The sequence below is a fragment of the Ambystoma mexicanum genome, chromosome 3p (assembly GCF_040938575.1).
Source record: "Ambystoma mexicanum isolate Mex_15411 chromosome 3p, UKY_AmexF1_1, whole genome shotgun sequence".
Taxonomy (NCBI): Eukaryota; Metazoa; Chordata; class Amphibia; order Caudata; family Ambystomatidae; genus Ambystoma; species Ambystoma mexicanum.
In genome coordinates this window covers 615,012,120-615,039,282 of record NC_090925.1, presented here as the reverse complement: position 1 = coordinate 615,039,282, position 27,163 = coordinate 615,012,120, and the positions used below count along the sequence as shown (strand labels likewise).

At 45.8% G+C, this 27,163-nt stretch overlaps 1 protein-coding gene across 3 annotated transcripts in view; it reads right to left on the bottom strand.

The window, feature by feature from the left end:
- The window catches only part of ZNF335 (zinc finger protein 335), a 1,126,934-nt gene that overhangs the window by 906,807 nt on the left and 192,964 nt on the right, over positions 1 to 27,163 (bottom strand). For all 3 annotated transcript variants that reach the window (XM_069651371.1, XM_069651372.1, XM_069651373.1), the window contains one exon: positions 14,510 to 14,687. In XM_069651371.1, the coding sequence (XP_069507472.1) occupies positions 14,510 to 14,687 (178 nt within the window). The remainder of the gene's footprint in view (positions 1 to 14,509; positions 14,688 to 27,163) is intronic.

Genomic DNA, 27,163 nt, shown 5'->3' with positions numbered 1-27,163 from the left:
CCCTACCCTAACTTTTACGCTTGCCCCATAGCCCACCGATTATTCACTACACATTTACCACATTAGCTACCATTTTCGGTCAAATAAATTCGGTCACTTCTCCTTAGGTAAAATTGCATTTGGTTAAATCCATTTCAATTTAGTAATAGGTGAGACAAGTGGTGAGGAGAGGTCAGAGGGTGGAAAGGAGATGGTGGTAGAGCCAAGTGAGTGATCGGAAATGGATGGTGTAATAGTAGTATTTATGGCTGAGAGATAGGTCAAGATGAATGAGAGATCCAAAGATTTACCCCCTGTGTGGGTTGGCAGATTATGAGAAGTGGTTGGAGAGGGAAGGTTAAAGTCACCTAAGAAAATGAGGAGATGTTTAGTGGAAAGAGACTCAAGGAGTTATCCAAGATCAAGTAATGGTCTAGTGGGCCCAGGAGGTGGAGATGATATGAACTGAGGGAGGCTGAGCAATAGTAGAGATGTTGAATTCCAAAGAGGTAGGAGAGGACGTGGCATTGGAGATTTTTGAGGCATTGAGGCGGCAAGAGAGGAGGTGTCCGACGCCTTCAGCTCTACCAGTCAGTCGAGGAGAGTCATGGAGGGCCGCCAGAGCGGCAGTGTCAGATGGAGAAATCCAGGTTTCAGTGATATATATGATATGATATGATGTGGTCTTTATAACGCGCCTGTACACAAATGTTTCTAGGCAAGACAAGGAGGGGGAAACAAAGGGAGGACAAAATAACGATCTTACCAGGCCTTGTGTCATTCAGATCGCCCAAGTGCGGGGAAGAGGGAAGGGGAGAAGTGCCAGGGGGGAGTGAAAGGGGGCAGTGCAGTTAACTCACAAGTGCAGCCAGCGGGTGCCTCATAAGTGCAGAGAGAAGGGACTGTAGGGTTGCAGACACAGACCCTTAACTGCTGAGGAGCCCAGAGGCAGTGCGAGGGCAACTGGACATGTAGGAGCAGGAGGGTGACCAGGGGACCAGTGCGTGGAGCAGTTAGGTGCATCAGCAGGGGAGAGGAAGAGAGAAAGCGGAAGCGAAAAACAAGGTTTTGAGTTGCTTCCGGAAACTGAGGTGGTTCTGCTCAAGTTTGAGAGGCAGGGAGGCTGTTCCAGAGGGAGGCCCCAGCAGAGAAGACAGATCTGGCCGAAACTCTCTGCTTGGAGAAGCGTATGAACCTAAGAGAGTTGGAGGTGGATGAGCAGAGCGCTCGAGACAGAAGATATCTTGGAAGAGAAGATTGGAGGTAGAGCGGTTCCAGGCCCCAGAAAGCCTTGTAGACGATGCAGAGAGTCTTGAACTTGATCTTTGCAGCCACAGGGAACCAGTGAAGAGATTTCAGAGCTGGAGAGATACGATCCCTGGGCTTGAGGCCAAGGTCGAAGAGTAGAGGCAGGAAGATTAAGAAAGGATGTTGCAATAGCCCAGCCTAGAGAGGACCAGAGCTCTGGAGACAGTGAGCTTCTGGGGGAAGTGAGAAAAGGAAGAATACCTCTGAGGAGGTGCAGCTGATAGTTTGACTTCTAAGAGACATCAGAAATGTGAGGAGAGAAGGAGAGGGTGGAGTCGAATGTGACACCAAGGTTCTTAGCCAGAAGAGGGCCCAGAGTGGGCGGCCACAGAAAGAGAAGAAAGGAGGGAGAATGTGTCCCAATGAGGAGGATCTCAGTCTTACTGGCATTACGGCAGAGATCATTGGCGGCACACCATTCCAGAACTGCGGCCAGACATTCTGGTATGAGAGAAGAAGCAGAGGTGGCTGAGGGGAGCCTGAGAGCGGAGTGACATCTGCATAACAGTGAAAATTGGAGCAGAAAGTAGCAATGCCGTGGTTAAGAGGTGCCAGGTAGTGGGGAGAGAGGTTAGACCCTTGGGGAACACCACAAGAGGGGAAGGGGAGAGGGAGAGAGGGGGAGTGGGGGAGTGGGGGGAGAGAGGGGGGGGTGAGAGAGGGAGAGAGGGGGAGGGGAGGAGAGGGAAGACCCCAGATGGACCTGAGAGGGTCGGTGAGAAAGGAGGTAAACCAGGCCAGGGCTTTATCAGTAATACCAAGGTTGTCGCAGAGGCAATTGAGCAGGATGGCATGGTTGACCGTGTCAAAAGCAGGGGATAGATCGAGGAGAATGAGGACAGAAGGGAGATTAGAGTCAAGATTGGAGAGCAAGTCTTCACAGTTGTTCAGGAGAGCAGTTTCTGTGCTTCTGGCAGCTCTGAAGCCAGGCTGGTGGTCATGGAGGCAACCAACTGATTCAGTATGTAGATTAAGCTGGGAGATGGCCAGCTTTTCCAAGAGTTTTCCCAGGAAAGGAGTGATGGAGATCGGCGATAGTTAGCCGGAGAGGAAGGATCGGCCGAAGGATTCTTTAGAAGGGGGTGCACAAGAGAGTGCTTAAGGGGGTAGGGGAAAGTTCCAGTGGCAAAGGAGTGATTGTAGAAATCGGCCAATGCTGGAACAAGGGTGTCGATGTGGTCCTTGATGGTTCTGGATAAGCAGGGGAGAACCTGCTTTGACAAGACTTTCATAGATCCGACTCGACTAGAAACATTGTTAGGGTTGAACAGGTGAAAGGAGGAGGCAAGACCACCTCAGACGGGCCAGGCGTAGCAACAAGGCCTAGGGGAGGAGAGCTGGTTGATGTTCAGTTGATGCAGTAAGGAAGAGTAGAGAAGTTGAGTCTCAGAAGAAGAGAGACCAGGTGGATAACTGTTAGAGGAGGTATGGTTAGCTTGTCGTCCTTGTTTGTTGGGAGGTGGAAGAGGGATATAGTAGTTATGAGTTGTGAGTTTTATAATGGGGATAGGAAAGGAGGAAGTTGTAGTGTTATTGCAGAAAGCAGAGGGAGAGGGGAGTAGCAGGAGGAAATGCATTATAGGCGAGAAGCGCAGTTTGGAGAAACAGCACAGTAATTTGGAGGCTTGGGGTTCACACATGTGCAACAGGGAGGAAGGCAGAAGCAACACTCGTGTATAGGCACATTAGAAATATCCAATAAATAAAAAAGGCTCATAGGTGAAGCAGCTGTTCAACAGGTGGCCTTCAACTTTCACAGTTCTGCCCTTCACTGGGGGGCACCTGGCTGGGTGGCCTAGTCCATTAGTGGTTGGTCTCTCTGCGATTGTCTGTGGTGTTGCTGGGAGGAGGATATTTCCCCCTCGTTGATGTTCCCAGAGGTGTCTTTTGTGGATAGGACTGATCCAAGATGGCAGCAGGAAGTGATGGCACCAATCCAAGATGGCCACAGGAAGTGAGGTCTGTTAGGCAAAGTTTGTATGCAGTACCCTTTGGGACCACTACACCCAACTAGGACTACAGGTGTAAGCAAACCAACCTTTGGTATAAGTCTACTACACAGTTTTGGTAGCAGAGCTGAGCAGCCAGGCTGATCTCAAGAGGGGAATGTGAGCAGTAATGATGTTACACAGAGGTCTACAATCACAAGTGTTCAAGTAAACTCTTACACTCAAGGTTTCTTTTATAAATACTTATTCATTTATTTATCTGTCAGTTATAAAACATTCATAAGAAGGAGGCAATATAATCACACACAAATATACTTCAATACTATTTCAGAATACTTTTCAAGAGGAGTAAAAGGCAAAGATTATTAGAAAATGAAAGGTTACAATTATTCTTAGACAGTTCAAATACTTGGTGTTCACCAGAAGAGTCAATTCAATTCAATAGGCTAGGCCAAAGTCAATGGGCTAAAGTCTTGGATAGGATAAAGCGGTTCTGGTAAGTAAACGGTAAAGTCTCTGCACAAGTTCTCAGAAGTAGTTTGTAAAAAGAAGAATCATATGTTTGGTCACAAGCTGATTAGGCCTGCGAGTTGCAAAAGTTTCAAGCACTTTACGCGAGAGGCAAGTACTCTCAGTCTCGTTTCACAGTACCTTTCAATGAAGAAAAAGATGCAGCTGATGACTTCTGTTCCTAGCAGTTCCTGCAGAGCTCGCTGTTCCTGTGCCTCAGTCGTGGGGACAAGAGGTAGGATGTCGGGGGACTCCTGCACTGCACTGGGACTGGTCAAAAAGCTGGCAATGGCAAACTTCAATTCTGGTGGCTGTAATTAACGCACACAAACTGGTGTGCCTCCACCTGGTTATACGGTTTCCTGCAGCACTCTGAGGAATGTGCAATCAGCTCCAAGATAGGTATCCAGGTGGCTTACTGTTGAGTTAATTGGTCCCACCAACTCAAAGGGAGAAGTCAACCTTGCAGGGCTTCTCTGTCTAGGTGAACTTGGCGATTCGGACCTGCAGCAGGGGGGCAAGATAACGGTCCAGGAGTTGCAGCAGTCGTCCTCTTCAAGCTCGTTTTTGGTTCTTTCGTTCCAGTTGTCGACTCTGCCTTCCAAGCCAAGAGACTCACCTTTTATTCAGTTCTCTCCCATTCAATTCAGCCTAGCTGTCACTCACCCAGCAGGGTGGCTGTCCTTGCCGGACAGTCAGCCAGCCAGCCAGCCAGCCAGCCAATCACCACAGAGTGCATTTGGGTCTCCTAGGAGACTAAGCACACAGAGTTTCAGGCACCTACCTCACTTCCTGCCCACCCCAGACACTCGGGCGCCAGAGGCGGTCTTCACTCCTGAAGCCTGCCAAAGGCGAATGAACAACGAGACCAAACCTGGTTTGGCACGCAGAGCAAAACTCTAGAAGGACCTTTCCACAAAGAATGGCGAAAAAAGACGACCCGGGGCCTGTTTTTACAGAGGGGGCTCAGACACCATCTTGAAAAACATGGCTCCCGTGATTTGACGCTACAGGGGCTCGCTGTCGGGAAAGAACCAGGGTAGTTTGTTGCAAAACCACTGCCACCAGCCATTCTGGGAGGAAAGGGTAGCATTTCACTGCTACATGAGTATCTAGACACAGGGGATACTAAGTCACCCCTCCAGCGCTCTATTGTAAGATAGGGTATGCTGGGTCTAGGTATTTAAAAGACTAGTAAAGTCAATTTCACTTTACTTACTCTGGGAAACAGTAGTTTATCCCAGAGAAGGTATTTAACCCTTGGGAAAGCCTGAAAGGCTTCCCTGTGCCACTGCACTGAGGGTGCTGTGTGACATAAATGAAAAGATGTTGTCTATGGAGTTGGTTAAACTCCATACTTCAAAAAGAAAAACAGAAAACACATTGATTTAAAAGTACAAAGTCCCAAAGTTCAGCAAAAGAGCTGGAGGGCTCGAAGGTAGGAGGAATTAGCACATTTTTGACAAGTCTCCCAACAATGTCACAGATCCAAGATGGCCACAGGAAGTGATGTCACAGACCCAAAATGGCCACAGGAAGTAACGCAAGTTATTGAGGAAATATGCCGTTGATGATAGAAACACAGGCAGTGTGTGCCTACATACTGAAAACCCAAACTGCAACATATATTCAGTAAATTTTACCAGGTGGGTAAAGTTTTAAAATACTTATAATTAGCTGGCTGGAGATAGTTTGTAAAGTTAGTCCATTGAGTCCACGGTGCAAAGTGTGTAGTTTAGCTGGCAGTTAATGTGAAAAAGTAGGCACGTATTAGCTGTGGATCACAGGAGCTGCAGAGGCAGTAACATTTTGTCTGGAGAGGCTTGGTGAGCCAACCAAAAGAGATCAGGTTACCAGGTTAGATGACCAGGCAAAGCAAAAGCCACTGAAGAAGCACTAACAGACAGTTGGGGCCAATCTGATGTGCAGGGCCTGCAATCAGAACACTGTGAGGTGGCTTGGGTGACGAAAGCAGTCAGCAACGTGGAGGACCTCTTCAGGTAACCTACAAAGTGGAGGGTGCAGCCACAAGGAAACACAGACGGTTGCAGAGCAGCCAAAGGGCTTCAAGGCAATGAGCAGGAACGCCCTGTAAGACGGAGCATCTGCAAAAGTCCAAGCCAAGATGTCCCTGTTAGGAGCAGCAACACACCACTCGGGTGTCAGCCAAGCAGCTTCATCAAGTCCCACTTTAGGTCAGTCAAACATCCAGTAAGATTTAAAGGAGAAGCAAAAAGCTACAGGCAAGGATGTTGCAGAATTCCTGCTAAATGGAAGCCTAAAAGAGCTTGAAGCATGACTCCAGGGCACAGAGAGGTAGGGTTTCACTGTAAGGAGTATCGTAAATACAGTAAACTAACCAGCCAAAAGGATCTGCGGGCACCCCTCCTGCAGCTTCAAGTTAAGGTTCAAAGCATGAAAATACAGATCTGTATAATGACCAGGAGTCTCCCCCCAAGCAGGCAGGCAGGCAGGCAGGCAGGCAGACTGTCTGATCACGAAACCATTACTTTCTTTGGAACCGCTACACCATTTCAGGAAGGTGACATTAGCGATCTAGATGTTCTTCTGAACATCACAGCGGCATGACATCATTCAAGATGACGGGTGCCACCCCATATCACTGCCGGGAGCTGATTTCCTTTGCTTTACGTTACTTACTGGAGCCCAACACATGTTTCTTGTTCCATTCTTTCTGCCTTGTACCCTGTTTATTCCTTTCTTCAGTCTTCATGAGCTCCATTCCTTGGACTCCCTGCCCCTTCTGGATTTCATTTGGAGTTCTCTCGCTTTCCTTGGTATTGCAGATCAAGCTCCTCTTATCAAACTGCTCCTGGAATCTCAGAGGACTCTGCCTCTTCTACATCACTCCTTATGCCTCTGTGGGGGTTTTCTTCCCCAAAATGGTTTTACCCCCAAGATTGTCATATCTCTGATAAATGTTCCTGGCCTGTGTCAACCCCAGAACCTTTTGCTTTGACTAGAAACTATTTTACCTTGTCCCTCGTTGAATGGGAATCTCCACCCCCCCCCCCCCACCTAGTCTTTTACTCTTTTATGGGTGACCTTTTTATGTCTCTCTGTAGTATATGGTTTAAGTTATAGTATCCTATAACGTTTGGACTTAGGCTGGGTTGTTCCTTTGGGCTTCCCTATTAATTTCTCTTTAATGAACTTGGGTGAACTACAGTTCCCAAGTAGTAAAGAGGGATTTACATCCCCCTTTACATTTTATATAGTGAGCCAGCGCCCCCCACCTTATGTGGGGTGCTGAGGGGATACAATGTATCCCCCTTCTTACTTACCTGTAACATTTTTGTTACAATTGCAAGTTTGCTTGAATGGCTGGTGGCAGTGGTTTTACCACTATGACATTTAGTAATTTTTACTCGCAGGCTGTTAATTCAGCCTCGGTAATGCACAGGAGGGCCACCATTAAAATAGTGGGATCCTTTCTTTTTTGCCATTTCTTGCTTGCTTGTAGTTTGAGGTCTTTACCTTCCATTCTAGGTGGGAACGACCTCAGTAGGAGTTTTGTCTACGGCGGAAATCTTTTGTATTCCCTACCAAGGCTCCAGAGTGTCTAAGAAGGCAGGAAGCAAGGGATGAGTCCAAAACTCAACAGCCCTTTGTCTTTCACCTTGCCTAAAAGGAGCTCAGTCTCAATGAGCGGCTGGCTGTCCCGATTGGACAACCAGAACGCCCCTTTCTGTAAAATGCAGGAAGAGATTGCAGAGGTTGTGCTGTAGTTCCTGTAAAATACTCTGAACCTGGAATCTGCTGACAAGGCGACCAATGGAGCTGAAATCGAAGAGAAAGATGAAGAAACAACGGCCGTAGCGATTTCCAGCGACTGGAGAGCCTCTCTCCTATGTAACCGGAGCCTGCTTTAGCGCTTCCTTCCGAACCGATCTGGGGATCCTGAAAAGGACGACCCTTGCCCATAGCCTGGTGAGATCCACTAGACACAAAACGACCTGCATTTTGAGCCATCCCACATCGTGCTGCTACTTTGGAGGGCTGCAATACCCCAATACATTGGGACCTCGAGCCATTGTGTGGTGCATGGCCTTCTGAATTCTGAATCTAGTTGAAACTTTGGTGGCCTCCTCCTGGCTCTCCAGATACGATTTAAGTCCTTGAAGTCCCCTCAGAAAAGTGCTGGACCAGATTAGTGACCAGAATCTGACCAGCGATATTCAGTATTCTCCTGGCTCCTGAAAAGGGCACCAAAACCACATAGCCGCATCAAGCCTTGAAGCTGGTCTTGCCTGGAGCCTTCTCTGTTGATCCCTGCTGCAAAATCCCTTCCAGTGTCCTGTCTTCAGTCTTCATGACAAGGAATTCATCAACCAGATTTTTGGCTGCAGATCCTGAAGGCGTCCTGCTGCAAACTGTGCTGAGGTACTGTGTTGGCTGGGGTATTTACTTACCTTAGCCATTTGTGATTCCTGTGTAGCTTTGGGGTGTTTCTTGTGATTGGGAGGCTTCTCATCCAGTTCACCCAGGCCCACTGCTGGAATCCTTCTAGGGTGCCTTCTCTGAAGTCCCTGGACCATAACTTTAAAGTGAAATACTTACTTGTTTGAAGAGACTTCAATAGGAACTCTGACTTTACCTGCAACTGAACCCTATCTCACCCTGCCTACAGCTAGCCCCTAGACCACTCAGGTCCCTCTTCCGCCCCCGAGAAAACACATGCAATATACTAGGGAAGGACTGGATAAGGAAAAGGTTCTGTCTAGAACAGTATAAAAAGTGTTTAAAAGTAAGTTACTTGTGAAAGAGTTGGTTGGTTACTGCCCCTCTGCGAGTGAGCAGTTACAAAAGTTCTTACTTACCTTGAATGTGTTCTACCATTCTGAAAAGTATATGCAAGGTTATCATTCTCACTTGTGAATCGGTCATGCCTCTTCCCCAAAAGTAATGCTGTTGACTTCACTTAACTATTTCTTTCAGAATATTAGTGTATACATTTACCAACTGGTTCTTGCTCCCTTGACCTGCTGTATACCCTGTCTAGAAAAAGTCTGCCTTGGGTTTTACTTACCTTGAATAGCTGTGCGCAATTCTTAATAAGTGCATTGTAGATTTTACTTACAGTGGTCTGCCTTGTGCCATCCTAAACGAAGTGTTATTGATTACCTTAGTATGTGTTCTACTGAACTGAAAAGCAACTGTAATAGTACATTACATACTTCGGTTTTACCTGCCTAGAATATCTGTGCGACGTTCTTATAAAGTGTCCTGTAGGTGTAGCTGACCTTGGTCTGCATGGTGCAATCCTAAATTAGTGTATAAAGTGATTTGCTTACCTTAGTCTGTGTACCACTGATCTGAAAAGCAACTGTAATTGTATATTACACCATAAGGTCTTATTCACCTGCTATAACTGTGTGTTATTCTGAATGTAGTTACAGGTTTATACTGTTCCATGAATATTTGTGTTCCACTATCCTGGTAACAGGGTTAGTTTACTAAGTGAATCCTTAACTAAATGTCACTGCATGTCTGACGGGGTCTACTACTCTTGACTTACTGTAAAGTAATCTAAAAGTAACTGACGGTTTTACTCCCCATGACTAGGTGTGTCCTATACTAAATGTGTTTGATAAGGTCGGACTTCGCTAGAAATACTGTTAGTTTTCTGAACAGGGTCTATGCTTTGGTCTGTGTACTTTAAAGCATTGTGTTGTGGCTTTATAATTGTGTTTATATATACTGTGATAGTACTTATTTACCCAAGATTCCTATTGGCCTACTTATATTTAAATAAACCATTTATTTTTACATTACATAGTGTTAGTGTTTCTTTTGACTATATGTTGCTACAATTTCTTTGTACCAAGTTACAGACATCTCTTGCTCCTAAGGTATGCCTGGCTGCTCTGTCTACGCCATCATATACTCAGGTGGTACTGCCTTATACTAAGAGTGGAGTTTTGTACTGTCTCAGTTCTAAGCCCTTAGTTGGACTTCAGAAAAACTGTCCTAACACCCCCTACCTAAGATCTGGAACTGGGGAGGCCACCTGGTCTCTCTCTACCAATTGGGGTGATAGTCTAGCTTCATCCAGAGACAGGCCCTATCTCTTTGAACCTCGAAGAAGCCGAAGATCTGTGGTAAATCCTGCTACTGTTCGCACTCAAGACACAGACAAGCAAACAAAGGCAGGAGGGAGCTTGTGCTGCCCAGCAATCCATAGCCGTGCACATTTCAAAGTGTTCATAGTCATTCATGTTTTGCAGGCACATACTCAGATATGGATTGTGGTGGCCGAGACATCCTCATCCAGTCTAAACTACATTAGTACCCGGCGAGGGTCAATCAGAATGAAACAAACATTTTGATTGGCCCTTGCCGGGGCTTTACCCGACCTGGAATCCCTTGGCTGGGATTCCTTTCCCTTGTTCCCGGCGGGGTGCGTGGCAGCCCCCCAGCCAATGAGGAGGCTCGAAACAGGGCAATCCCCGCTCCGAGCTTTCACACGGCTGGAGGCTGCAATCCTCCCCTGCCGGGGATTCAGGTACGTTTTTACCTTCTTCCTCCCCTGCAAACAATCCCCTTCCTGCCCTCCCAACCCCACTTAGCTTCTTATTTCTCCTTTTTCAGGAGCGAGTGCACTGGGAACACTTCTGTCCCCAGTGCGTCTGCTCCCGATGGCCGCCATGGAAAGGGAAAACAGACTCAATTTTCCCTTCCATGGTGGCCATTTAAAAAAAAAAAAACAACAGCATTTTGGAACAGAAAAAATGCTATTAGCACCCCGGTCTAGCGGGCCGGGTTACTAATAGCAATAAGCCCCTCAACTGGGGCCTACGTTAAGGCCCTTGCTTCACTCAGGCCTATAACTATGGGCCTGCGGCACTACCTGACTCAGTAATGGCCCCCGCAGCTTGGGGCTTTTTGCTCAATTATATTCATACAAGGATGCCTATGTGAGCTATGGGAGGAGCCCACGTAAAGCATGATTGTGGATGTTCCTTGTGGCTCAAACACAAAGCAAGATCACAAACAAAAAGATCAGGTGTAGGACATTTAAAATTCTCTTGCATGTGGTAGATTAGAATTCCATTTTAAGGTGGTCTGTGGTCCCATTTTATGGGCCCCTAAACATTTTGCCATTTCCCTTTTTGTTTCCAGGGTCTCTAGCTTTTTTGTACGGTCAGAGGAACATCTATTGAAGCCTCCCTGCCACTGCAAAACCTTTGTGGTAATGATCCTATGGTTGCCCATGTGTCTCCTAGGACTGGGTTACTTTATTAGCACCCCATTTGTGGCCCTCCAGTGACTATCGACCAAAATTGGTTTTGGTGAGTAGGATTCAGCAGGAGGTGCAGTCTATTTTATAACATTTGTAGGCCAATGTACTTTTTATGGTAGCCATAGGGGTATGTTTTAAGTCTCTAAGCCATTTTGTTTTTGGGCCTTTCATTTGTTTGGGAAAACCTCAAGACAGGCTTAAAATAGCCATTGTGTAAACATGGGCTCATTCTGAGACAAACCCTGCACTCGGTATTGCGTGTGGTTTGGACTAGTTGCAGGCCCTAGATAAACCAATACACATACCGTGCGGGTTGACATTGTTTTTTTTGAGGTTTTGAGTGCTACCCTGATTAGCTGGCCACCAAACCCTTTGTTTGGGTGTCATTGCGTGTGATTAGAAGGCTGGCTTAATCCAGCCTATAAGTAAATGGGTATATCCAGGAGTGACGCTGATCTTTCCTCAAATCTGCTGGGATTGTTTAGTTTGCTTACCTGTATGCTGGAGGATTTTGGTAAAAAAGCTATGCTGCTACAATTTTAGGACCAGCTGAGGCCCTGCTGGCAGCACCCCATCTACGTCTTCCGCTGGTACTCCTCACTGGATGGTATGGATGTCCCGAGCTGGGACCATTCCTGGGCAGTTTTAACACAGTATTGCCAAGCTACCCTTTTCACCATGCAGCTTACGATAGGAAGCTGCAGCATGGTAGGGCATCACTACCCTGCCTCTGTTAGTCTGTGCTGTCCTGGGTCGCAAAGCGGTTTCATTTAAGAGCCTGTTTGCTGCTGGTCATCCAGATCAACTTGGTCAGGTTTCTCAGTCATCATGGGGACTTCCTTGCATTGTTTTCCCTCCTGTCTGGTAGGTCACAAAATGTTCTTTTGGATCGTCTCAGTCATCGTTAGTCCCGGGGTCAAGTCCTTGGTTGAATGGATCCTGCAACTCGACTTGCAAGAGAAGATTTATGCTCATCATTTATATTACCATTCCTGAGCTGCCATTTTTTTGGAACTGCCACCATGACTACTTAGCTCTGAGCTGGTGGGTTAGTCTTAAAATTCGACCCTCAGGGTGGTTGCGATTTTCTGCAAGTCCCCACCCTTCTACAGCGTTTTGCCATAATCTTATATTGGGCCGAATTCTGCTTTGCTTTTCTTCATCCTGGGGTCTCAAAACTTGAACAGGCGCTCTCCGAGATGGCCTCCTCTGTAAAAAGCTTAACTTCTTTGTCACCCTATAGGTGCTGTATTTAATCTATGGTGTGCATTTGTAACATTTATGGTATTCTGTGCTAGAGGTATAGGAATTATTATGACTGTTTGTTTTCTGTGTAGTATTTTGTGTAATGATGTAACTGTGTTCATGTATGTTTTTATTGTCTAGCGCTTCATTTTCTTCCCATCTCTATGCCTATATGTAATAGTGAATTTGACAGTGGTGAGAGACCCAGGAACATTTGGTTACTTCACCGAGCCCATCCTTAGATGTCTGTGTTCATAAAGGCAGCCGGCTGCAGAAATCCTTAGGGCTGTGCTCTTGTGCCCCAAATGAGGATTAAGTCCGTTTGTGTTGGATTTCTACACAATTGGCGCTTTACACATTTGTTATACTTCTTGGCAGATTCCTATGTTTATAGGATTCTTATAGCAATGAAAGATATAGTCCACTTGTTGTAGCTTAATACCATTAGATTTTTATTATCACTGTGAGTGCTGACCCGTGTTTCGACCATTACAAGGTCTTTATCAAGGCTAAAAAGTGGTATTCTCCTCTTTATTAAGTTTGGTGGCGTGTAGCCCATGGTAATTCTTTACTAAATTAGTGAGGTTTGTTTTCCCTAGCAATGTACTATCGCATGGGGCCGTTTCTAACTTGCATGGGGTTCAGAGGCCTGAGATCCTTTAGAGCTCTTGAACCGCCCCCCTCCCCATTCGGTTTGATTTGGGCATAAAGTTCAACTTACTGTAGCACTAGCCAGGGTTGACCCAGGGAGGTGGTGTCTGGGTCAGTATTTATGTGGGTCCTCCTTAAGAACCCCAGAGGTGGTAGTTGCTCCTACTGTCACTGGAACTAGATTTAAGAGCTTTTAGCCCACACTTTGCATTGCCTGCATGTGCCCTGCACTAACTGAACTTCAGTACTTTAGCTGCACTAGTTGAGTGGGCTGTCCTAGCTACTTACTCCTTCCCTCAGGAACCTGTTGGGACTCCTAAAAGATTACCAGAGACTTGGCATATGCTAGTGCTGGACCCCTTAAATTATAGTTTTTCTTGCCTTATAATTGCATGGCCTATTTATAATGTGTGCTTAACATCTATTCTCCCTGCTTTAAAGATTGCATTTATTGTATGGATACATGTTTAGGACCATAGTGGGTCCCCTGCTGGATAGCCTGTAACTGTGAGTTGCATTTATGCATTAAAGTATTTTTACTTACATTGAAGTGTTTAGTGTACCTTTGTAATGAATATAATAAATGAGTTATTTTTATAACTTATCTGTGTGGGTCTTTACTTACCAAGCCTTTGTTAACTGTACTACACAACAGTGCCCCTTCCTCCATAGTTTAACCTTGCTGATTGGTAAATACTGGTTAACTTGGTCAACTGGGGTTGTGAATAACCTTGATAATTCTAGGATGACTTTTCCAAATCCCACTCCAAGTCGTGACTTTGAAAAACTCTAACTGTGGGGAATAACTGTACTTCACAACAAGCCTTCCTCCCACCCTTGAGCTAAACCCGGGACGATAGCTCAGGGGCAATGCGTTTGACTTGGAAGCAAAACAACGCTGAGAAACACAGGTTCAAATCCCGGTCCTGCTCTTAGAGACTGGTCTCTGGTATAAAGCGTATTACTAAATAATTAATGAATTAAACCAGACTGGTCTGCCACAGCTGCTGTTCTACAGAGATACTCCTTACCTTTTGGTTGGAACCCGGTTTAGCCATTAGGTTAGATGGTTTCACATCCCTCACCACAGGGCTTTGGAAAAATCTTCCTAACAGTAGTCACTTTGCTCCTGTTCAGGGATCACATGGTTACAAATGCACTATAAAGGCTACTGATTAGTGTAGCTAAACGTGAACATCAGAGCTGATGCCACCCTAATTCCCAACATACTTTTTGGGTGAGCAAATGCATCTAGACATAAAATAGTAGCTGTAGGTGCACATGGGCACAAGTACTCATAAGGGCAACAAAGCAACAATGCATTGCAGCTGTCGGAGCAACCTATGTAAAAGTCTCTCTGTGGCATATTTACAGAAAGAGAGAATTCTGCTATACAGTCACAGGTGCACTATCTTGTGACTGGTAGTTGGATGTTGAACGTATGAGGCCAATGTGATAGCACACACCTTTCTGACTTGGAAGTCTCCCAATGTATCACTCATTTAGAAGTCATGCTGGCAGTAGATACTCTTGCCTTTCCCAAACTAGAATGTGCTTCTTCTATCTAATGAACTCTGAAGAGAAGAGCATATCTGTCAATCACCTTCAGAGATGACCACCGTCGGCAATGGTAGTTGCACTGAAGGCACTTGAAGAGTTGTGGATCAGTACCCTCATGTGAGCCAACGTGAAAGTTAAAATCTTCATGTGTCAAGAAACGAGAACCACATATTCGGCAGAGGAATGGTCGAAGAAGTGGCTTGCTGGACTTGTAGTAATACCTGAAAAAGTAATGAGACAGATAGTAAACTTGGGAGATCAATGAAAAATACTTGCACTATATTTAATTCACCATTTCCCCAACATTGGTTTAATTTCTTCACTATTAACCCCCCTCATCACTCACCCGCCCCTTTTTGGAGTTAACTAGTATCACATCCTCTCACCTCTCTGAACTAATGAACTCCCTATCCAATCGCACCTTCCAACCCCTTGATTATTCTTTCCATGACTCCATCACTCCCCTATGCCGCTCCCCAACTGGGCATTCCACACCCAGAAACCCACTATATGTCTTTTTAATACTTTCCAGCAAAGACCTGCGACTTTCCATACATTCTTTTGTTGCTTCTGGTTAAGATTCTGCCCCTGTGCTCATAGTGAGAGGGGAATATGGACAATTAGGAAACAGGGTTACCCACAAGTCTACCGCACTTTCCTATTGGTAAATGGAGCAGAGGAGCCAAGGCAGCAATCTCAGTGTGGTTAAAGTTAAGGAAACTTTTTAAGACATGCAATAAAGGAATTTCCATGCACTCTAGTAATCAAAAATAGATCTTTATCTCTGCTGTGCAGCAAAAAATGAAATACAATTCAGAATTTCAAGTAACTTTCTAAAAGGGGTATAATTCAATGTCCTGCCAAGTTAGGGTAACCATGAGAGTTCAGGGGTTTCCGGGCACCAAGGCGTCAGTGTGTCCAAAACCCAATGTTTATTCTGACGGGAATACATTTCTCCCATAGGAATTAATGGTGCAAATACAATAGCCAATACAATGGCTGTTTAGATAGAATTTCTATTTTGGAAATTGTGAGGAACTATGGTGGCAACAGAGAAGACAGACACAAGTGATCACAGTTGAAAGGTGTTTATTAAACTGTAAAAGTAGGAAACTGGAAAAACGCCTAATCTAAATCTAAGCTGAGAGCAAGCTTCGAGCATCAAATAATAATAAGGCATTCCTAGTGGCGTTGTGTAGATTGAAAGGGCCTATACTGAGAAAAACCTATTGCCAATCCTTATGCTAAATACAAAAAGAAGTGTGGTATAACGTTCTTAAGAAAGAAAGAAGTGTTCACAAAGGATGAGTCAGGATGCGGTACTTGAGCTCTCCCTTCCCCGCATTTTCAGCACGGGACAAGGGTTGACTTTGGAGCACAGCACACACTCAAGCTTTCCCAGCACGAGCTAACAGTTCCGTTTTCAGCAATCAGGGCATTCAGTGGTTAAGTCACTTTTCTATAAAAAAAAAGTCTCTTACCGCCATGGGCATGATGTATTCAAATAAACAAAGAGTTCCTTTTCACATAAACCTTCAATGAGGTCTCTTCCACACCCGAGTCGCCCTCCTCCAGGCTTGGACCCTTCTCAATTGTTAGCCTCCCTCCGCCGGGTTCACTATGGCGTTCAACACAATCTTCTTTGTGACTTTCACAAATCTTAATGTCTTTTTAAACAGTTCCCTGCGGACATCCCCTGGCCAGGTTCACACTTTCGGGACTTTAGACTTCGCCCCCTTTTTATCGGCATCCCTCGTTCGGGTTCATTCTTGCCAATTTTGTATTTTCCATTCAAGTCTTACGATACGGGATTTGGCTTCACAATAATCAGTTGCAATCACAGAATTTCAACTGTACAGAGGATTTTACAAGACTCCTGTATGACCACTTTGATCCCTCTTCTTGCCTTTCCCAAGGCCTTCTAGTTACGGTAGTTTCAATACTTGGGTAATCGCCCAGAGTTTCCTGAGTGAGCACCCATGTGGTGTCAGACTCCTCGGTTCCTGGTTTTCCCCCTTTCACATTGCTACTTTTCATTCAACACAGTTTGGTTTCTTATCGACTCTCCCCTCGACTCACCAGCTGTGATGAACTGCTTGGCTTTCTTTCTCCTCAGAGTCCAGGTTGGTACAGGGGAGACAAGTGTCTCTCCCTGGCTTCGTTATCAGCGGATGAGGGTCTCGTGTACCGTTGACATCTGCTGCAACACACGCTGGCTATTGTTCACGGTTTTATGATTCTTTCTGCTGAGTTCTCGCAGGGCTTGGTCGGAAAGGGCAAGGTTGCTTCTTTCCTTGTCACCCTCTCGGTATGCACAGTCTTTCTCCTCCTCTTGAACTGCCGTGCTGAGTTATCTCCCTGGACGTGCGGTCTGCCTTGCTCGTATTGTGCTTTTGTGCTTCACCTTTTATCCTTGTGGGTAAGGGAAAGGGCCGTCATGTGTGTGTGGTTTAGGTCAATTGCCTGGCCTTGCCTGACCCTTGTGTTGGGACATGTCAGGTAAATAGCACGAGTGTTAGTGTCGGAAAGGGGGGGCGAAATTGCTGGTGTATCCTACGTGATAAGTCGGGGGAAAAGCTGTCAGAAGGGGGATACTGCGTCTCACCCGCGTCTCACCCGTTGGTGTCCCACGTCCACTCCCCGACGACCCCCCCCATCCAGGTGATCCTCCCTCACTGGTCCATCCCCAGAAACTGGATCCAACAGCGATGGCCGGGTCCCGGCCACCTGGATGACAGACCCCCCAGGGACTAGTCAGGGAGACACCTTTAGGTTTCTCACAAATCCCACTGCCACATTTTAGGCCACCTTTTCTTTCGTATACCGTTGTTTTGCCAAAGTAAATGACTTTGTTGTAACAACATTACTACGCAGGGCAGTCATTTTATTTTTCACGGTCAGGGGATTTATGGGGGACCCCTCCCACCTTTACAAAATAAAGAAATAAAATAAAGAAATAATGTAATGTTGTGGAAGTTAATTACAACAAGCTTATTTGCTTCAGCAAAACAACGTAGAACCCCTTCTCTGACTTTTTGGAGTCAAGTAAAGCCCTCTTTTTGCTCATTCCTATAAGGAAACTGATCAGTCCATAAGACAATCAGTACTGGGAGACTGTCTCTCTTAGTGCATTTCTTGTACCTTTAAAGCTGCACACATCCGCTTAAAGTGAAGTGCATCTAGGAAACTTTGTAACCTTATAACTTTCTTTTGTAACTGTGGTTACAAAAGCAATAATATGTCCAGGATGGGCTGCCATATTGTTCTACCCTTTTTTTTTTTTTACTTTTTACTCTTGTACTTTCGCATTTTACTTCATAATGCCCTAGAAAGTAACATATATTCTAAAATGGCTGCGCCACAAGCTTTTCGCTTGTCCTTGGGCCTTCTTTCTGCCCTCTCGGGTACAGAAATGCCATATATGGAAAGCCCTTTCCCAGGCACATTGGCAGTCTCTGTGTGTGGTTGGATGTGGGGGCTGTAACTGTCTGGTCCCAGTCTACATCCTTTTCATAGTGTTTCTGTTGCTTGGCAAAATGTTTGGCCAGTAGCTATCTATGGTTAGATAGACACTACCAGTCTGAGTGGTGTAAATGATTACCACTGGTGGACCTGGTGACGACTCCAGTCCAAATCTTAGATTAAAAAAAAAGAGGGCTCCTGCCAGCATTCGACAGTTCTGTGTAGGGGTCTAGGCTCCAACGAACTGCAGTCCGCAGAGAACCTGTGGATGAGCGTTGCAGCGGACCATCATCAATTCCAGTGCAGTTACGGTGAAGTTCTGCTCGTATGTCCTGATCTCAAGAAGGCTCTCCTCAGTGCTTCAACGCCTGGACTCCTGGTCCGAACAACCGGTCACGATCCTTCAAGCACCCGTGCCAGTCCCTCGTCCACCTAGTGGAGTGTGACCAGCTCTCTCCTGGGCTACCTCATTGCAACAATCGCCATTCTAAGTGCATCCTTAGAACTCAGAGGATCTTTTAGTTGTGCAAGACACCCGCTCCTGCATTTAAGCCTTCGAGCCTCAAAAGAAGGCATGCAGGGCCTGCTCCTTTTTTCACCAAAAGAAGATTGCCTGTCACCGCCTGATCGTGGTGACTTCCGCCATCGAAGAAGTGTGCCCAGCGATTCTATGAACCCCTGTAGTCATACTTGGAAGAATCGGAGTAAGGGCGGTAAGTTATACTACCTATTCCTACCCCCTTACAGGGGCATAATGTCCTGTCCCCATCTCTCCCTTACCTGACCTAAGATCGGTGGTGGTCTGGTCAAGGATATCGGACCCCCGGGAATTCCCGAGCATGGTGGGACTGCAAGAGACATTTATCTGAACGTTTACCAGATTTCTGCTACTCTTAACTGCAAGCACTGGCAATCCAAAGGTTAATCTACCTGAGCAGTATAACTTGTGGAACTGATGACTTTTGGGCACGAGGCCCCATTTCAGGGCTTGACTTACTAAGCCTAGGGATTTAATTCTAGGGTTGCTTTTGAGTGTTTTACTGTATTTGTCTACTTGATTACTTACCTGTGTTTACTGGTTTGTTTTGAAGATACTGTATCTGTAATTCTTCACTTGCTTTGCCACTCACAGTTATTGCCAACGATTATGCTAACTTTTGATTAGCTGTCTAAAAAGTAAAGTGTGGGGTGAGAGACAGGCATGGTATCGAGAGAGACACAGACTCAAGGGTAACAGTTTGAAAACCTCTATTGTTACTTTTTCTTGGGTTTGTTTAATGCCTAACTGGCCCTAACTCCAATGGGGTTGTTCCCTCAACTAATCTTTTCAAGGACCATCAATGTCCGTAAGTCCAAAACCAAAGTCTGTCTCTGTCAAAGCGTGTGCTTGCCCTCACTCTTAGACAAAATGTGTTCTGGGGTCTTCTTAAAAGACAAATGGTGGCTCAAAAAGAAAAGTAAACCATGACTGGTTTCAAGTGGCCTTACCCTTGTGTAGTTCTGCCAGTTTCAAATGGATAGCTCAACACAAAGAGGGTTGCCCATGGAACCTTCCATGTAGGGCTCTTGCAGCCTTGAAACACTTGTGTATAGGCGCGTTACAAATACCATATCATATCATATCATATCAAATGAAGTTCACAATGTCTCTGGGTCACCTGGGGGAGAGAGGGTCCCTTCCCCAAGCTTTACTCTAAACAAAGACACTGTTCTTGTCAGGCCTCTTAGGTTTCCCTTCCCCAAGTCTAGTCCTCTCCTGCATAGCTTAAAACATTTCTTTGCAAGCCTCTCGGGGTTCCCATCCTCTAGCTAAGGCCCCTCTGGTCTCAAACTAAATTTCACACAGTTCCTTCCATGGGGCATTGTCAGAGACTTTCGAAAACACCTGGCTTTTGCTCCACCCCTGTGCGACCACTCAGACGTTTGACCCCTCTACTCACGCTTTGTATCTTTTCTTCTGTCTTATTTCACTTTCTCCTTTCTTTCCACTTTGCAGTGCACTCCGGCACCTTCTTTCTCTTTGCTGTGCCTCTTAAACACTCCTCATGCTTTGCGTTGCATCTTCTTTTCTTACTTTCGGGTCACTCGCACCCTCTCTTCGGTCTTTCTCTATCTTTGCGATGCTCGCGCACCTTGTTTTCCTTGCTTTCCTTTGTCCGTTCCGCTTTCCAGTTTTAAATCTCTGCTCTCTCCTATTCCAGCCACAAGCACGCCAAAGGGTTTCTCCCTCTCTCCTGCTACGAGACTCACCCAGATAGCACGGCGCTGGTGAGCAACTTACTGGGATCTGTAGGCCAAGGTCAGGGTCTCACCACCTGCCCCTCAGGAACCGGCACACGTCCCCGGGGAATGAGCACTGGCCTTGCACACTTCCAAAGATTAGCAACTCGCCTCACTCCGGCTCCATGGAGACACGGCTCCCTCGCCATGCAGGGTCAGCAACTCCACGCCCCGCTCTCCTCCGGGCCTTACAGGCTTCTCCTGCTGCTGCCTTCCCCGTTTCAACCAGCAAGTCCAGCTCACTCCACCTCTTGGGCAGAACCACACCTTTTATACCCTGAGAGTCAAGTGGAGTCAAGTGGCGTCAGGTGTAAACTATCAAAGTAAAGTGCCTGATATGCCTGACTACTAGTGAGACAGCCTAGTGGTGTAATGTGGTAGGCCTCTCTATGCTTCACAATATTATGTCTATGGGTAATCTTCACTGCTCTCCATCACCTCTTCCTCATCCCAGTACTTGTTAGAAATGGGAAGGGGGAGACAGGACAAGAGGGAAACTGACATTTACATGTTGGATTATTATAAAGTGACTGACCGAGGAGAGAGAGGAATCCCCTGGTCCTGTTTTTATATGCCAGGGTTGATTTCCCTTGTGTTAGGACATCCTGCCATGAAAGTACGGGTCTTTACAGTACTCCCTATGGCCGGACCCAGGGGAAGAAAAATAGGTGTTAGAGTTATGTTTTCGTCTCCTTTGACCCTTCTCATTGAAAGTTTTAATTCTGGTATGAAATGTTCGCCTCCCTCTTGGAACAGGGACTATGGGACCTGCATACGCCATGAAGGCTTCAGGGACCTCTTGTTCCTCGCCTAGCGCCCAGTTGGGATTACTGCATCTCACCTGGGCTACTCCCATGGGCACAACCCCCAGACTCCACAACACAGGTAGGGGATCCAAGAGCGATGACCTTCCCCTGGCCACCTGAATAGAGGATTCTCGGGGGTCTACATGGGAGAATACCACTAGGTTTCTCACAGGGGGTTCCGCTCAAGCACCACCTCCCCCATTAGCAAATGTATATATGCATTTTGATATTAATCTAGGAAAAAAAAACACACACCTGTACCTGCACTTCTTTGCGCCAAAATACATGAAAGGATGATTCCAAAACAAGTCTCTGGTTAATTTGTTTTTATTTTGTTATAGGTTTAGCCCTTTGTGGAGGACACGTGTTTTGGCGTCTATACTTCGCCTTTTTCAAATCCGGGCCTTTATAAGATTTCGATTCACCCACTGTATAGTCTGATTCTAGAAAGTCCTGGGTTCAATCCCACCTGCAAATTCTATTTCCAGCACGAGAAATGGGGAATGCTGCTTATTTTTCTTTTCTGTTGTAGGGGCTGTCGCTGCGCAAGGGTTCCAGGTCCTAGGGAGTTCCATCCTGTAAACCACATCTAGGAAAAAGCATTGTACTTACCAGATTATTTCACCTTGTAGAAACTGTCTTGCTGGAAGCAAACATCATGTGTACTTACCTCTGGGACCTTGAGTTGCAGGTTATTCAATAAACTCACCTTTGTGGTTCCCTCAAGTCTGCGGTCGAGACGTTTCAGAAGCGAGTCTCGGCTGCATTTTCCCATTGGTTAACACTAGGTGTTTTCTGTGTGCTGCAACATCTTCTGGAGCGTCTGGCTCTTGAGTTGAAGTATGGATCCCTTCGTCAGGGTCTCCCCTCTGAACCACCATGGGGCGATTTCCACCAAATCCACACCAGTGGGGTACAACTGGCATTTACCTGCCTTTTTCGTATAAATGTGAACTGCTTCTGAGTTTGTCGGGTTTACTTCTATTGGTACATTCTCCTTACCTGAAACTGCTAGTGTCAATTTCGGGGCACTAACCTACCCCAGGACATTTCTGCATCCAGTTTTGGGCCCAGTAGTTTTAGGCCAAAGATTAGAATTGTAGTAGCCTCTGGTAAGGACGTGGCATCAATATAAATAGCACGCACAGAACCATGTGACCTCAGTTCCTTTTTTTCTGCTTGCCCAGTGCGCTTCTCAGGAACACCCTTCGATGCATCCGCAAATCATTTTTCTCGGACACACTTTTGCAATCCTTAGAAATTCTTGAAAATCAATGACGATGTAGACTCCAAAACAGTTTTAAAAAATGCAGCGATTGCGACACCAAAATGTCCCTGACCAGCTCTCACAGAATCTGTCTGATGCCTCGGTGCTGATCATGTAGTGACTAATTGAGGCTCATGCAAGTACATAATGCCTAAAGTCCTAAAAGGGAGAGCATCCAAATTGGCACTCGGGTGCCCAACTTCAAAGTCGGCTTTATGACACAGTTGAAGCTCAAATCCAACGAGGCTCCGCACTGGAAAGATCACCAGAGTTAGAAGAAATGGTCCAAAAAGCATTGTAAAAGATCAGACTCTGGGAGCGACTCCCCAGCATTAATCCTCATCATCTTCTTCATCCTTGAAGAAAAGAATAAGACACTCATCCACGGATTCATCACCTAACAGACAGGTGCACTTTCCTTTGAAAACAACTTGAGTGGAAAATCTTAAAGAGCTCCGCTTAAAAATGCCACAGGTCTTTGAGAAAGCAGGTCGCCAGTTTCCTCCTTGTTAATGAAGCCCAGGAACAGTAAAATCTTTGACAAGAATTTGAGAGTGCTCAATGCCACCAACATCCTCGTTGGCTGCCGTGTCGCTCCGAGCGGCCAATTGGCATCAACAGTCTGTGATCCCTCGACTGTGAAATTTGCTCCCAAGTCCAGAAAGGAATACATGAACTCTTTACAGGACATCTTTGACACAGATGATGACCCGATTCCTTTCACGTCCGAGCCCTTCGGTCATTCACAACTCCCTGAAGAATTCTAAAATGAGGGGAATAGACTGGCTGATTTAGCATCCATTTTAAAGGATCCCAGAGGTTGACTTTCCCCAGGCTGATCCTCATGCTTACCCCAGTGTGGCATACAGGGAAATGATGGCCCAGGTGGCTGAAACCTTTGGTTAGGGTCCTCTCCTGCAAAGGAGAAAAACAAATGCGACTTGACTGACATGGAACCCGTCCTCCCTTACCATAATGCAATAAGAAATCCATTACTGGAGCTATGGAACAAGCAGTCGATAAGGATTTTGCAAAAAAAGTACAAGCCAGCATGCTCCGACTCCTAGTTGTTCCACACATGATAGCCTTGTGAAATCCCACACATGATAACCTTGTGGTTCAGGCAGAGACTGTCATCACTAAGGCAAGTTATTACCCTTCTTCATCCCCAGACAGGAATGACAAAAGGTATGACGCTCTGGCCAAAAGTCTTTGCCTGTGGCATTATGGCCTTGAAGGCGATTAATTCCTCTTGCGCACTTGCCAAGTACACTCCTACTTTGCGGTCTGTCATCTCTGAGATAACAAAGCATATCCCTGTAGGGGAAATGAGGAAAGGCTTCCTGAATATGGAAAAGAGGCAATATGTCAAACCCTTTAAATGGCTCTTGGCCCAGCCGATTGTATCAGAAGGGCAATGGTGGCGAGTTCGGTCACAATATTTGCTTGGTTAAAGAAATCTGGTTTTGTGCAAGATGTGCAGTCAAAACCCCTTGATATTCCCTTTAATTGGTCTCAATTATTTGGCCAAAAGCAGATGATAGATTGGAGAAATTACAGGCCTCCAAGGCCGCAACAAAATCTTTAGGAGCAGCAGTAAGACACTCGCTCAGGCTTCCTCATAGTGGAAAGGCAGGTGCTTTTAAGTATTATAGATACGGGCGAAAGAGCAAAGCGCTACTAACCGCCAGGGTCAAAGAAGATTTTCCAGACCCTAAAAAGGTAGAGGGGGGAATCAACCCAAGCTGCTCCCACCTCCGTGCCTTCCAGTATGGCTCCAGCAGAAAAACCTCTGAGTCCTTCTGCCATTCCACTCTGGTAGGGCAATGGAGGGGCGTTTGTTACACCATTTTACAGAATGGTGCACTATCACCACAGACGCATGTGTATGGCAAGTAGTCTCTCAGGGATAGTGCCTTGCTTTTCAAAATACTCAACCAGACTGCCCCCTCCTTTGAGGTCCCCTTCTGTTTCAGACCCACTGCTCTGAAAAGAGGTTGTCTCTTTTGGTTCCATGTCATTTCCTCGTGGGATGTTTTTTCGTGGGTTTTTTACTACAGATTGTTTAAGGGAAAAAAACCATAAAAAATGTGTTTACATTATTTCTGGGGGGGTTCCCCACCCAAATCCCCATTCCCTTTCAGTTTGATCTATTCCCAAACACCCACATCCCATATATATAATTTTCTAACCCCCGCAAAAAAAAACATCCCACGATGAAAGGACATTGTACCTCTGTTTTCTGGTGAAGTGTACCATAAAGCCGGTACAAGTACAGGAATGGAACCAGTGGATGGTACTCCCTTTATTTCCTGGTCCCAAAAAAGGACAGAGGCCTGCATCCCATCTTGGACCTCAGACTCTTGAACAAGTTCCTCAGGAAAGACAAGTTGGCAATGTTAACACTCTCACAGATTCTCCAGGCCCTAGAAATTCAGGATTGGTTGGTGTCACTCGACTTCTAAGATGCTTATGTTCATGTACCAATTCACCCAAATCACAGAAGGTACCCAAGGTTCATCATTGGTGATGCCCATTACCAGCTCCGGGTTTTGCAATTTGGGCTCACCTCCGCCCCAAAGGGTTTTCACCTAGTAGCGGCTAGTCTCATGAAGGGGGCTTCACATCTTTCCCTACCTGGACGATTGGCTAATCATGGTACGGCCCCCAGCTCAAGCACTGGACGACCTAGAGCATACCTGCTTTCGCCTCCACTTCAAGAAATCTCGAGTGATACCTTCCCAAACGCTCCAATTCATCGAAGCTGTTCTGGTTTCTTCCTCACAAAAAGATTTTCCTCCCAAGCACAGGGCTCCACACATTCAACAGATGGCTACCAGATTTTAAACTCCCAATATCTGCCAGCCCTGGACTTCTTACAGTTGCACAATATCATGGCATCCATTTTCCCGGTGTCGGAGGCAATCTCATTAAAATTAGATTGCTCTAGTGGGCTATCAGATCTCAATGGTCGCAGTCCTCAGACAGTATGCTTGATGCAAGTCAAGAGCAGAGTTGCGCAGGATCTCCTGGACCCGCAGCGAAAAAGTGATGGCGGGTGAACCGTTTTGGAAACCATGGCCGGAAGCGACGGTGGTGATGGACACATGGTTGAAAGGTTGGGGCACTCGCCTGAACAAATTCACAGTGAGTGAGCTGTGGTTCCTGGTGGAAACAAGATTGCATGTAAACTGACAGTTCCACAGTACATTGAAGTACTGCCAAAGGTGTTGGAATTTGGAAACTAGGTGTTATGGTACCAATGACTAAGGACATTGAACAGGATAACACGTTTTCGTGGACTAATTGTTGGTATTTCTTTAGCACCTGTAAGCAGGGGTTAAAGCGTGCCAAAAAAGTAGTGGAACTGTGACGTCGGCGGGGATGGGATAGGCGGGAGAAAAGTGTAACACATGACCAGGCAGTGTACCTGTATTGTTTTTCTGCGTAAGTCCGTCAATGGGATCATTCATATATTGCCTAGACTTTGATAGTATCTCCACTAGAACTTACACCCAGCATCAACCTGAACATATGATGCTTTTGCAGGGGCCTGGAACTAGAACAAGATTGTGTTACATGATCAGAAATTGGTAATTTACTCCAAATTCTGGGTCCCAACAATGAAAGCCTCATCTCCTCTGGTCGGACAGCGTTTTAAGAATGAATAGTGATCCTCCATTGACCAAAAGCAACATCCTGGGATATACTGTTTGATGCTATCCTGAAGATAGGCAGGAGTAACACCATGGATGCATTTGAAAAGGATCCAAAGACTAAAGATGAATTCTCACTCTAGTGGAAGCCACACCGGTTCTGTGAACAGCTTGGTCAAGATCACTTTTCCTACGTCCAGACACCAATCGGGTTTGAGACACCCGGGGTCTGCTAGGTTTGTGGTCCAGCCCCATGCTGAGAGTGCATTGCAATAGTCCAAACGACTAGCCACCAAGGCTCCTACTATAACTTTAAACTTGTCCAGGGGCATGATTGAACAAATACCATGCAGCCATCTGATATTCAAATCGTAGCCCTTGTGAATGGCATGGATAGCAAAATAGTTTATGGCATAAACTATATTGTTTTAGCATTTAACCTGAGATACCTTGACAAGTTTTCCAAAAATCAGGGGGAGATGGAATGTGAGGAGGGATTCCTTCTTAGTGTTAGCAGGACCTCCTCCATTATAACCTGGCTAAGATTAAGCCAGATAGAATCCATCGAGGCTGTGTAATTTAGGCTTCATAAATGCACCATCAGACTTCAGCTTAGCTGCAACTTCTATTCGGTGGTAACATGAAGATGTATGCCTTAACTTCAAAAGTACAGTTCCGGAAGTCTGAATTATGGTTGTAAAAAGTAGTGCAACTGTCAACAGGAAAAAATAAAGGTAGTGGAACTATGCTCCCAACCATTCCCGTTCAGTTCAATCTCTGTCTGTACGACTATGAGAAGAGAGAAGATTCAATGTGGTATTGGAGAGCATTTTTGTAATCTTCAATAAAGTTCTCCTTACCTATGCACTTGATTCACCAGCTGTATAAGTAATTGATAGTGCCAGCTGCAGACAGTGTGTGATGCCCCATTGCCTACGTTCGAACAGACTCAAACCGGCTTTGCGATGGTATTTCACGCCTACACTGTTCCTTTGAGCCTGATCAACGCAGAGATATAATGTGCAAACAACTCAACCCTTTCGGGTCGATGGGAACTGAAGTCCTTAACCCACTCTGAGCAGTTAAAACATAGTATTAAAACCTGAACTCACAGTTTGCATCAATAAATCATTGCATGGGGAGTTTTCCTAAAGTCTACCTTTGGTAAGATTTTATAAAAATGTCCCTTGGTATACATGCCCTAATTTCTAGTCTAAGACTGTATT